Source organism: Pseudochaenichthys georgianus, unplaced genomic scaffold (assembly GCF_902827115.2).
Source record: "Pseudochaenichthys georgianus unplaced genomic scaffold, fPseGeo1.2 scaffold_1440_arrow_ctg1, whole genome shotgun sequence".
NCBI classification, from domain to species: domain Eukaryota; kingdom Metazoa; phylum Chordata; class Actinopteri; order Perciformes; family Channichthyidae; genus Pseudochaenichthys; species Pseudochaenichthys georgianus.
In genome coordinates this window covers 1-11,625 of record NW_027262298.1, presented here as the reverse complement: position 1 = coordinate 11,625, position 11,625 = coordinate 1, and the positions used below count along the sequence as shown (strand labels likewise).

General features: G+C 44.8%; 1 protein-coding gene across 2 annotated transcripts; it reads right to left on the bottom strand.

Moving 5' to 3' along the window:
* Positions 1-645: 645 nt before the first annotated feature.
* LOC117441060 (leucine-rich repeat and transmembrane domain-containing protein 2-like) lies at positions 646-7,956 on the bottom strand. 2 transcript variants are annotated; one of them, XR_011642791.1, is made up of 4 exons: positions 7,848-7,956; positions 5,706-6,386; positions 2,704-3,716; positions 646-2,657 (listed from the first exon to the last, which is right to left on the bottom strand). XR_011642791.1 is itself a non-coding variant. In XM_034077257.2 (3 exons), the coding sequence occupies exons 1-3, from the start codon at positions 7,891-7,893 to the stop codon at positions 3,247-3,249; spliced, it is 1,197 nt and encodes a 398-aa protein (XP_033933148.1). In that variant the 5' UTR covers positions 7,894-7,956; the 3' UTR covers positions 646-3,246. The 2 variants fall into 2 exon arrangements, 1 of the variants encoding a protein (XP_033933148.1); XM_034077257.2 differs by having other exon boundaries at positions 646-3,716.
* Positions 7,957-11,625: the final 3,669 nt, after the last annotated feature.

Sequence of the window (11,625 nt, the reverse complement as noted above, 5' to 3'; positions counted from 1 at the left end):
ATGAACAACAAAAATAAAATATGTTACATGTATTTGCTATTGGCTATGGTAGGTTATTGGTTATGTTCACATACTGATTTGATTATTAAAATGCAAACCGATCTTTTTCATAAGGGTGTTTAGAGTTGTACCCTCTAGATCTAGTCTCTAGTCATTCTGCTCAGAGTGCACCAGATTGAAGCATTTTACTGTCAAATGTTCAAACAAATCTTTCCGGGGGGGCATACCCCCGGGCCCCCCTAGAGGATGTGATGTCCACCCCCAATTAAAACATGTTCATACAATAATGAATACATTTGAAACCTTCTTTATGTATATAACCAACATGTCAATATGTTTCCGTTTTTGTAATGTATTGGTCTTTTGTTGAGATATTTTATTTATTATTTATATATTCTATTGTGTATTCCTTGGGGGGGGGTTATAAGCGATCATAATCTCGCCTAGGGCACCACAATGTCTAGGACCGGCCCTGGTTGAACCCTTTACTTTGTATGACAAGAATTACTCTTTTTGTTTTCTTATGGTTTGATGAATGTTGTTTCCAGGCTGGTGTTTTGGTGGCAGTCATATTGTGGTGTTATTAAAAGAATAAGAAACACGTCCAGATAATTAGATAAATATAGAGTTTATTATCTTCCGCCTGATTTACAGTCCTTGAGTTGAGTTTGAGACATGTGCTTATCGCAGAAAGAAAAGGGGACATGAAAACATCTGGATATTGCAGTCAAGGGGGAACACACTTTCACTCTGCTATGCTGGGAATAAAGTCCTCATAACTTGTGCTGGATTTAAGGGGCTGCAGTTCAATGCTCGCCCTGTAGGTGGCAGTACGGCTCACATGTTGTTTGACCTCAGTGGTGTGGAAACAGCAGGCAAAACATGGTCAAAGTGTCTGATATCTAGAGGGAATTCAACGGGGCATCCTCCGAACAGAGGAAGGACTATCTCCCACAGTGGGGATGTAACGTATAACATATAACAAAGTGGGGATGTAACGTATAAGATAACACATCAGAAGAAAACAAAAAGAAAACGGAGAAAAGTCACATTTCACAGATTCACAATCACATGTTTTTGGCTCAAAACAAAAGGAGGTTTTGTACAGTATGTGTCTCGAGGACTAAGGAAGTCAAGGTGCAGAAGTGCATGAGCAGCTTCAGAGGAGCAAAAGCTGCAGCGCGGGGAATAACAATTCACAGAGCATCCATACATTAAAGGAAGTGCTGCGGCATTCTCTCAATACAGTCCATTAGCCTCTCTCTCTCGGAGCTGCAGGTTCCCCCTCCAGACGGAGCGTCCTCCAACCCAGTATAGATTCAGCCGCTCCCAGTCCTGCGTCAGGCAGCTGTTCGTGACTGCGTCATGGATGTAGACAGAGCTGGTGCCCAAGTTAACACCGCTAACGTTATATCACATCTACTCTAGCATGGTTCTGTACTAAGCTCCAACAACGAGCGATTACAAGCTACATATTGGCTTGTAGTTTATTATTCTTAAATCCATGGTGAATTAATATTAAACAAAATGCCTGACTGTGATCTTCTTTCATTTTAAAAACGCACTTAATACCATTTACTTTGAAAACGTGAAATTCATATGAAGTGGTTTGAATACTCCCATCGACTCTCTGATGCTGAATCGATACACATTCATCATGTGGACATGGGCGTGGTTCAATCTAAACTGGGTCGGAGAAACGAAAGACGCCTCCTGGAAGAATCAGGAAACAGACAGAAGCAGCGGATCAGACAGAAGCAGCGGATCGGAAGCTGCTGATCCGATACCCGTGCCCAATGGCCTCTTTGGGGGCGTGTCCTGTGGGGAAGACATCTGCCCGTCCTCCTGGTCCGAGCAATCGGTTCGTACACTGCCTCTATAATAGTTATGTATTGTTGTTAGAATGCTAAAGACAACAGTAAAAATGCTTTGTAACTAAAGGAGAAACGATATGACGGGAAGTCAAGGTGCAGAAGTGCTTCAGCGGCTTCAGAGGAGTTTCAAAGCTGCAGCGCGGAGACTAAAGGAGTATGCCGTAAGCTTCTACCTGCTTTAGCTTCCGCCTGCTTTAGCTTCCGCCTGCTTTAGCTTCCGCCTGCTTTAGCTTCCACCTGCTTTAGCTTCCACCTGCTTTAGCTTCAGCTTCCACCTGCTTTAGCTTCCACCTGCTTTAGCTTCAGCTTCCACCTGCTTTAGCTTCCACCTGCTTTAGCTTCAGCTTCCACCTGCTTTAGCTTCTACCTGCTTTAGCTTCCACCTGCTTTAGCTTCAGCTTCTACCTGCTTTAGCTTCCGCCTGCTTTAGCTTCCACCTGCTTTAGCTTCCACTTTAGCTTCCGCCTGCTTTAGCTTCCGCCTGCTTTAGCTTCCTCCTGCTTTAGCTTCTACCTGCTTTAGCTTCCACCTGCTACCTGCTTTAGCTTCCACCTGCTTTAGCTTCCACCTGCTTTAGCTTCTACCTGCTTTAGCTTCCTCCTGCTTTAGCTTCCACCTGCTACCTGCTTTAGCTTCTACCTGCTTTAGCTTCCTCCTGCTTTAGCTTCCTCCTGCTTTAGCTTCCACCTGCTTTAGCTTCTACCTGCTTTAGCTTCCTCCTGCTTTAGCTTCCGCCTGCTTTAGCTTCCACCTGCTTTAGCTTCCACCTGCTTTAGCTTCCACCTGCTACCTGCTTTAGCTTCCACCTGCTACCTGCTTTAGCTTCCACCTGCTTTAGCTTCCACCTGCTACCTGCTTTAGCTTCCACCTGCTTTAGCTTCCACCTGCTACCTGCTTTAGCTTCCACCTGCTTTAGCTTCTACCTGCTACCTGCTTTAGCTTCTACCTGCTTTAGCTTCTACCTGCTTGTTGAAGAGAAAGACCGGGATACAAGAGGCTGAGATGGGTTTCCTCCGGAGGATGGCTGGCATCTGCCTTAGCGATCAGTTCAGAGGGTTTCTGTCTCCAGAGCGTCCTGGAAGAATCAGGAAATCAGACCAAAAGCAGCGGGTTGGAAGACTCTGATTCGATAACGTGCACGATGACGTCTTTAGGCGGCGTGTCCCCGGAGACGACATCCGCCAGTATAATAGCCAGTCTGATTTATCGGTGTTAGAATGGTTTACAACAGTAAAAGGTGCACTGGGAAAGCTGGATGTTGTACTGGGTTTTTACAGTGAAATCTTTAGCTTCTGCCTACTTAGGGAAGTAGAGTCCGTTTCCGCCTCCAGAAGTCGTTGAGTGTCCTGGAAGAATACAAAAATCAGACGTGTCAGAAGCTGCTGATCCGATACCCGTGCACGATGGCCTCTTTGGGCGGCAGGTCCTCCGGAGAACCCAGCTGTCCGTCCTCCAGGTCCGTGTCGGTGCCGCACTCGGCCATCAGAGGCTGCCCTCGGCTCTTCATCTCTCTCTGGTACCGCGCCATCAGCGAGGCGTAAACACATCCGTAAGTCGCCGCCACCACCATCATGACGCACACCGTGCCGCAAATCACGCCCGCGACGATCTGCGTGCCGTGGGCGCGTCGGACGCTGACGGGTCGATATCGTTGGCGCACGCATTCCTCGTTAGTGTTGATTCGACCCGGCGGACACGGAGGTCTGCTGGCGTATCCTGGCGTCTCTTTGTTGTTGGAGGTTACCTGGAGACAGTGAGTGAACATCTCTGCCGGGACGCTGCGGATATCTCGACCCTTCAAATCCCCCGGGAGGCTGCACTGCATCGCGTCCACCTGTCCGTCTGAGAGAGAGAGAGAGAAAGAGAGAGAGAGAGAGAGAGAGAGAGGCAAGTTAATTTTATTATTTATATAGCACTTTTCAACGCAAGGCAATTCTCTTCGAGAGAGAGAGAGAGAGAGAGAGAGAGTAAAGTTAGCTGCTAATGGTAGCCACCAGAGTTATCTCAGCTTCCGGTCTTGGCTATGCGTCAGTCTGACACACACACATTACCAAATAAGGAGTGTGTGGGAGTTCCCCTCGATCCCATTGGCTCTGACGGTCAGAAAGAGACGTCAATCATCAAAATCGACCAATGGGTTCCAGAGATAGGTCAAATCCACCCAAATGACCCCAGAAGGTTTTTCTTTTTGCTAAGCCTCTCTAAAAAGGTCAAAGGTCACTTGTTTTGCATCGATCTTGACACAGGGTACTTCTCATATGTTGTAGTTTGGATTCCTAAAGCTTTTAGTCGACCATCCCATCATCAAGGGTGGTTTTCACTATGAGTCATGTTTCCTTTTTGGACGGACACTATCATTTACATTTTTTTACTATGTTCAATCTGAATTTACTTTAAAATCAAAACATCTTTATTGACTCTGACACTTCTACATCCAGCGCACAGGTTTATCATTACTTTGAGAACAAAGATTATTAACGTAACCCTTTTAGAAGATACGGTCATTTGTTCTGGGAATGTCCTTTTGGAGCCTGAGACCTGAACAACAGGCTCGGGGCTCAACAGGTGGAATATTGGCTGTTCAGGACATCAGACCGAAGCACTCTTTTGAGCACTCTTTTGAGCACCAGTCGATCCTAAAATGCAATACAGTGCAGAGATGCATTGCTTTGATTAGGCTGCATTTGAAGTAGGGTTGCCAGAAACTGACCAAGAACAAAATCGATTATTCGGCAGCCCTGGCGAATAATAATCGATTATTCGACCCCCCCCCAGGGGAGAAAAAAAAAAAAAAACGTCTTTACTGAAACATGTTTAACAGGACAAACAACAAACAAGCATGTCATCACAACGACGTGGCCTTGAAGTGAAGTTGGTAATGGCCGGCTGTGCTGCACGCACGTGTGAGGGAGAGGGGGGGTGGGGTCGGTGTGTAGCAGCTGCAGCAGCAGTCTGCTCTGCACGCAGGCTTCCTCCAAGTTTACAGTGAAACAAACTGGTGGTGTGACCAATGGCCATTTACAATTATTAATACTATTACTATTATTAGCATATATATATTTATATATATATATTTTGGTTGAAACTAAGCCAGAAAAAAAAAAATACATAAATAATAAAAAAAATAATTAAAAAAATATATAAATAAAATCGATTTTTAAAAATAATATTCGATTATGGAGACTGTAACGAATATTCGAATAATCGCTGGCATCCCTAATTTGAAGTACAGACTTAACATGAAAGTGATTCTCCTGGCTCTGCCTTCAAGCAGACCAGCTCCAGAGAATCTAAAGCAGGGGTGTCAAACTCAATTTCATCGCGGGCCACATCAGCATTATGGTTGCACTCAAAGGGCCGGTTGTAACTTTAAGACTATATAAAAATACATATATAAATATATCATATATATGAAATAATGTATTATATTACATTATTGCTCTGCATTGGATTATTATCGGATAGGGTAATAACTTCATAATTAACTACGTCTGAAAGCAGAAGTCTAGGGCAAAAGTCTTTTCAGTGCGTATGTCCCAAAATGATTTAAAAAGAAAAGCCAAATTCTGGAGAAAAAAGAAATAGAAGTGAAATTTTGAAAACAAAATCTAATTCTGAGAAAAGGAATTCTATGAAAAAATGCAAATTCTGAGAAAAAAGTCATATTTGAGATGCATTGTGGGACATGTAGTTTATGGGCAACGTGCTTCTGGAGCATGTAACCGTATAATAAACATATTATATTCTTGTGGGGCCACGTAAAATGAAGTCGCGGGCCGAATGTGGCCCCCGGGCCTTGAGTTTGACACCCCTGGTCTAAAGTGTGCTCACCCCTGTAAATCAGCCACTCGATCCAGTGCTTGAACTCTCTCAGTTTGCAGTCGCATTCCCAAGGGTTCCCTGCCAGTCGGAGCTCCTGAAGCCCCACCAGGGGTTCGAACGTGACCCGGTCCAGGGCCGCCAGACGATTGCTGGCCAAGGAGAGCCAGTCGAGTCTCTGCAGCCCGTCCAGGAGACCTTTGGGCAGCCACAGGAGGCCGTTGAAGGACAAATCGAGTCCTCGCAGCCTCCAAAGCCCTCTGAACGCGTCCTTGCTCAATCCGGCGCTCCCTTGACTCCCATTCAAACCCTCCAGGACATCCGTGGTGTTGCTCGGGACGGAGAAAACGCGGTTCCCGAGGTAGTTGGAGGAAAGATTGAGGAATCGCAGGCCGTTAATGTCGGAAAACGCCCCGGGCTGTAGGGCGGAAAAGTGATTCTGGGAGAGGTCCAGGAGCTCCAGGCGGCTGAGGTTCATCAGCTCAGTGGCGCCCAGGGAGGAGAGGTTGTTCTGGGGGAGGCGGAGGATCAGAGAGTCCCGGTCCAACAGCACCAAGACGGAGGTCAGAGACAGGAGGCCGGCGGAGGAGCAGTCGGTGGTGTTCCCGTAACAGGAGCAGACACCGGGGCAACCGTGGACCGAGCCCAGCAGAACCAGAGGAACCAGCACCAGACCGGACAGGGCGGCAAACACTGCAACACAGGAGACACGTCAGACGTTATCCAAGGGAGAGAACTCAAAACACCGGCCGTTGAGGACAGAAAGGAAAGTTAAATCGTTGAAGGTTTTCTTTTAGCGTCTTTTTAGTGATCGCTGGAATAATAACGTCCATTCGTCTGTGGCCATTTATTTAAAAAAAGGACGTTAGCCAATTGAATTTTCCAAATCCAACCGACCATTGGCTTTCATTTCAGCCGAGGAATCGGTATTTTACCGCATCATTGAAACCACTGGACCAGTATCGTGACTTTGGTATTGAATAATAATAATAATAATATATTTAATTTATATAGCGCTTCTCATCTGCCAAGACAAATCTCGAAGTGCTTCACAACACGGGATACTGATACGCTTTGAGATAAAAGACAAATAATTGTAATAATAATAAGAAATCAAAATATAAAATAGAGTACAAAAATAAAAGTCGGAGATAGCGATAAAAATGGCAGTACTCCAGGTGTACCGTGCTCAAAGTTTACTCGAAGGCCTGCCGAAAGAAGAGGGTCTTAATGAATGATATATCTTTGATTATGGGGAAATCAATTCTAATATACGGGAAGCTTTTTGTGTCGTTATGAAAACAAAATGTGGGGATTTTTAGGGATCTTCCGACACGTAACCACGCTAATATTTATACTAGTTATACAGGGTTCATACACTTTTTCACCAACGACTTTTCCATGACTTCTCCAGGACCTTTACCTAATTTTCCATGACCAAAAAAAGTACTCTTTCTCAGCGGTACCACTGAAAATGGTTTATTTTAACATGTAGCAGGAAAATAAGGTCTGCATTTGAAACACGTCGTGCCTTTCTAAAACAAATCAAATAGTAGCTTCTACACGCTAAAGCCACTAACATCTCTCACCAGCAAAATACCTCGTCACTTAAATGCCATTTTACGTTTCATTACTATACGATACAGTATTTATTATCATTATTACTATTTTGGCGATTAGATAAAATATAAATTATATTTGACGCAACTTTAGTTACATTTTCATGACTTTTCCCTGTTTTTAATGACCGTAAGAACCGTGGTTATATGTTAGCGAAATTAGTTAGCCCACACCATCATCTCACCAGTTCTGCCTACACTCCTACGCCCCAAACTACCTCCACCACCTCCACCATGTTAGGATACCCAGTTTCCCACTGACGGATTATCTTGACCGTATGACTCGGATATGCTTAAAAGAAGCTTTGAGTAACTCCTGAAGTCTGAACTTGGTTTCCACATCTTCAAAATGCTTTGATTTGACACCAAGGTCGTGAAAGCGAAGACATTCTTAGTGACCGTCCAGAGTAACCGGAGAGGAGTTTATTTGCCGATGTTAGCGCTTGTATCCCTTTTGAAAAGACTTCCCTGGTATACGGAACGGTCTGCAGCACGACGACGGAAGCAGATTAAGGCGACGTCAGTCCGGACTCACCCAGACTCTCCTTGTGATTGTGTCCATACTGGTCCGGGTTCTTCATGTCTGTCACATTGACTCTCCTGTGGGTTCAGACTCTCCGCCGGGTCACACCAAGCTGTGAACACCGTCCTGAAAGAGAACAGCAATGAAAGGTTAATGATTTCCTCAACATAACGATAAGCAGTCTGCTGTCGGACTCAGCCATCGCATGTTTCTACTTCCATCAACGTTTCGTCAAACTACTGGCTCCACGTATCAGGATACCTTGTGATCTACATCTCAACATCGACATCAGGACAGTAGTAACTCTGCATGTCTCCCGTCGCAAACTGAAAGTGCATCTATTTCGATTGTACCTTGGCAATTTAAAAAACCATGAAGCCCTTGTTGAGTTAATGTAGGCCTTGTATCCGATTCACCGGTACTAACTATATTACGATCTTGGTTGAAGTGAATATATCTTCACTTTCCTTGATGTTCGGAGTTTGAATCTTTATGGTTTTGCACTTATTGTAAGTAGGGATGCCAGCGATTATTCGAATATTCGCTACAGTTTCCATAATCGAATATTATTTTGAAAAATCGATTTTATTTTTTTTTAATGTTTTTTTTTTTTTTTTTTCTGGCTTAGTTTCAACCAAAATATATATAAATATATATATGCTAATAATAGTAATAGTATTAATAATTGTAAATGGTCATTGGTCACACCACCAGTTTGTTTTACTGTAAACTTGGAGGAAGCCCGCCATCGATTATTATTCGCCAGGGCTGCCGAATAATCGATTTTGATCATGGTCAGTTTCTGGCAACCCTAATTGTAAGTCCCTTTGGATAAAAGCGTCAGCTAAATGTAATGTGATATCTGTATGGGACAGACGGTACAGTTTTTAAATAACCTTGACATCAAGATCAGCCACTTGTGTGCATGAAGCCAAATCTGGGCCTCAGTCAAAGAGAAAGTCCAACGAGAAAAGCTTTAAGTCAGGGGTTTCAAACTCAAGGCCCGGGGGCCAAATCCGGCCCGCGACTTTATTTTATGTGGCCCCGCAAGAGCTTGCAAAGAATATAATACGTTCATCGGTTACATGCCACTTTACAGAAGCAGGTTGCCCATAAACTACATGTCCCACAATGCATCTGGTTTTGTGACATGCGCACTGAAGAGACTTGCAATTATTTGCCCTGGACTTCTGCTTTCAGACGTAATTAATTACTAAGTTATTATCCTATCCGATAATAATCCAATTCAGAGGCAATGATGTAATACAATACATTATTTTATATATTATATATTTCTATAGTTACAACCGGCCCTTTGAGAGCAACCTTTATGCGAAAGTGGCCCGCGATGAAATTGAGTCTGACGCCCCTTCTTTAAGTCATTTGAGAAACCGCCTGATATCAATATATCTCCAACGAAGGTCGCACTGCCTCCGCCTGAAGGAACCAGTGTTCGTTACCAAAGTTTGCCAGAAGAGCCAATCAGGTCTTGGCAGGCTTGCAGAGGATACGCCAACGCTTGAAGACAACAGTAAAAGGCACGAATATGCTTTGCTATGGCAACCGAATCTGCCTAAAGTTCACCAAAAACGTGGAAAGCCGAATGTTTTAAGAGCTTTAAACACGGTGTGATCGTTAGCTTCTGCTCGCTGATGGTCCCAGACCGCTTCTACGTCGACAGGGTTTTCATTTGGACTTTCTTGACTTCTCAAACCTTGAAGTGCTGCGATCAGTCGTCCTGAAAAGTCGACACGAAGTGAGAAAAGGAACCGAACGGCTTCACTGTGAGGGATAATCCTCTGAGCTTCGTTTACGTTGCTCTCTTCCAGCTTTCTGTTCATCTCGTTATCAGCCAGCTTTACTCCTCACATCTGGTCCAGCGTTTCAAACCGATCATTCTGTTTCTCAAACATCTCCGCCGCCACAAAGAGTGCAACTCCATGTGCGAGATTAAGTGGAGCATTTCCTGTTTGCTGATTGAAAACGAAACATCATCAGCTTATCCTCCGGCGGAGCTGATCAAAGTGTCTGTTCTGTGACTCGCAGCGGTTTGCTCGCGTCCTCAATCCTCTCATTCTCCTTCTTCTTCAGAGAGGACACGAGCTTGGTGTCGAAGTGAAATAATCCTCCGTGTTTTCATCGAAGAAAAGTCAATGCCAACTTCGGTGTTCTTTAACGCCCACTCGCCATTCCTGTAGATCCAGCGCAGCGTCAGCATCGTTTCCCTCGATCCACGAGGACCGGTTGGATTTGTGATGACTCCGGCATCTTTAATCCCCCCTGGATCCGGTCTGTTCGTTGAGGACTCTCCGACGTGCAGGGGATAAAGGAAAGTGCCGTGGCTCCGTCATCCCTCTTCAGATGCTTTAGAGAGCGCGAGGAAAGCCGCCTCAAGGTCTTCCTTTTGTTGCGTCGGCACAATGATGCCAGTCACTCGGCTGCGGCGCCTTCAGGCCACAACGACATCACAAAGCCGGTGGAGGAGGAGGTGGAGAGTGACGTCTCTTCACATCCTCACGAGTCTTCTCTCCTAGATAATAGTCACAAGCAAGTGTCCTTGGTTTGTTTAGAAGACATTATCCAGATACTCTCACAAGAAAGACAGCAGTGATAGTTGTTGGTTTAAAGGCTTTAAGAAACCCCATTTGTTAATTTCCTCATGAAGCAGCGAGAGTTCCCGTTAGAATATGTTTTCGTCGGGCGACATGTTCGTCAAGTTTAAATCTTCCGGACGAAATGAGAAAAGTGCCGGTCAAACGTCTTCTTTGTTATTCATTGAGCTTTAAAACAAATTGATTTGATTCAATATTAAACTAATTATAGATGAACTACATTATTCAGAAGTGAACAGTAACTTACAATAACACGGGAATGATGAGTGACCCGACAGTAAAACTAAACTATAACTAGTTTAGGTAGTTTGAGAGGTCATTAAAATAGCTGCGTGTGATATTCTATTATGTCCATATCGATCAGATCCAGTTCTAGCTAATGATAGGACTACCTGCTTATTAGAAGACAACTACACAATAAGCGTCGCCTAAGCAACCGGGTGAGGCCGCAAAGTATAGCGCAGCAATTATGCATTAGTTTACATGCCCACCGGAACCCCGAGGCATTACCAACAGATCAACGCACAATCAACCCATCCAGGACATCTCTCTCTCCACGTGTTAGACGTTAGAGTTGGCTCTTCTGTTCTGTCTCATAAATGGCGCAAGTTGCGTAACTGAAGCGGTGTTGCGCTAAGCGGAAATTATTTTGAACGGACACTTTGACCGGAGAGATTTAGATTTGCCGGTCTTCATCATATTTTACCGGTCGTAGGCAAACGGGAACTCTGGAAGCAGCCAGGGTGGAAGCAGCGAGACATTTATCACATCGAGCCTAAACTGACCCAGAAGGAACACCAACGAAGAAGAAGAGCGACAGAAAGGTAGATCAGTGGAAAGCAGAAGTACGGTCAGTGGAGGTAAAGGTGTACTTGGGCTCAGAATGTTTAGTTGCTAAGCAACATGAAACCACCGTATACAAAGGAAGACCGGCGGCAAGAGAACTTCAGAAGGATTTGGTACGTGGGCGATGCTCGTCCTCAGAGTGCGAGGGACTGGAGGAGCTCCAGGTCCTGCTGTGAAGACACACCAGTCTGAAGGCCCGGTAAGACGTTGACTGACAGCTGTCGCTCACAGCGTCTCCAGCCGCCTGTGAGAGGATGAGCAGGTCCTACGCTGACCTCTGACCTCTGACCTCTGACCTCTGACCTCTGACCCTCATTTTCATTTACAGAAAA

Bases quoted from the DNA above. Each gene is read 5' to 3' on its own strand.
- LOC117441060 (XM_034077257.2), bottom strand. From the start codon at position 7,893: ATGAAGAACCCGGACCAGTATGGACACAATCACAAGGAGAGTCTGG. The intron at 6,387-7,847 runs GTGAGTCCGGAC...CCTGTGTTGCAG, and splicing joins CAATCACAAGGAGAGTCTGG to TGTTTGCCGCCCTGTCCGGT. The intron at 3,717-5,705 runs GTGAGCACACTT...TCTCTCTCTCAG, and splicing joins CGAGTGGCTGATTTACAGGG to ACGGACAGGTGGACGCGATG.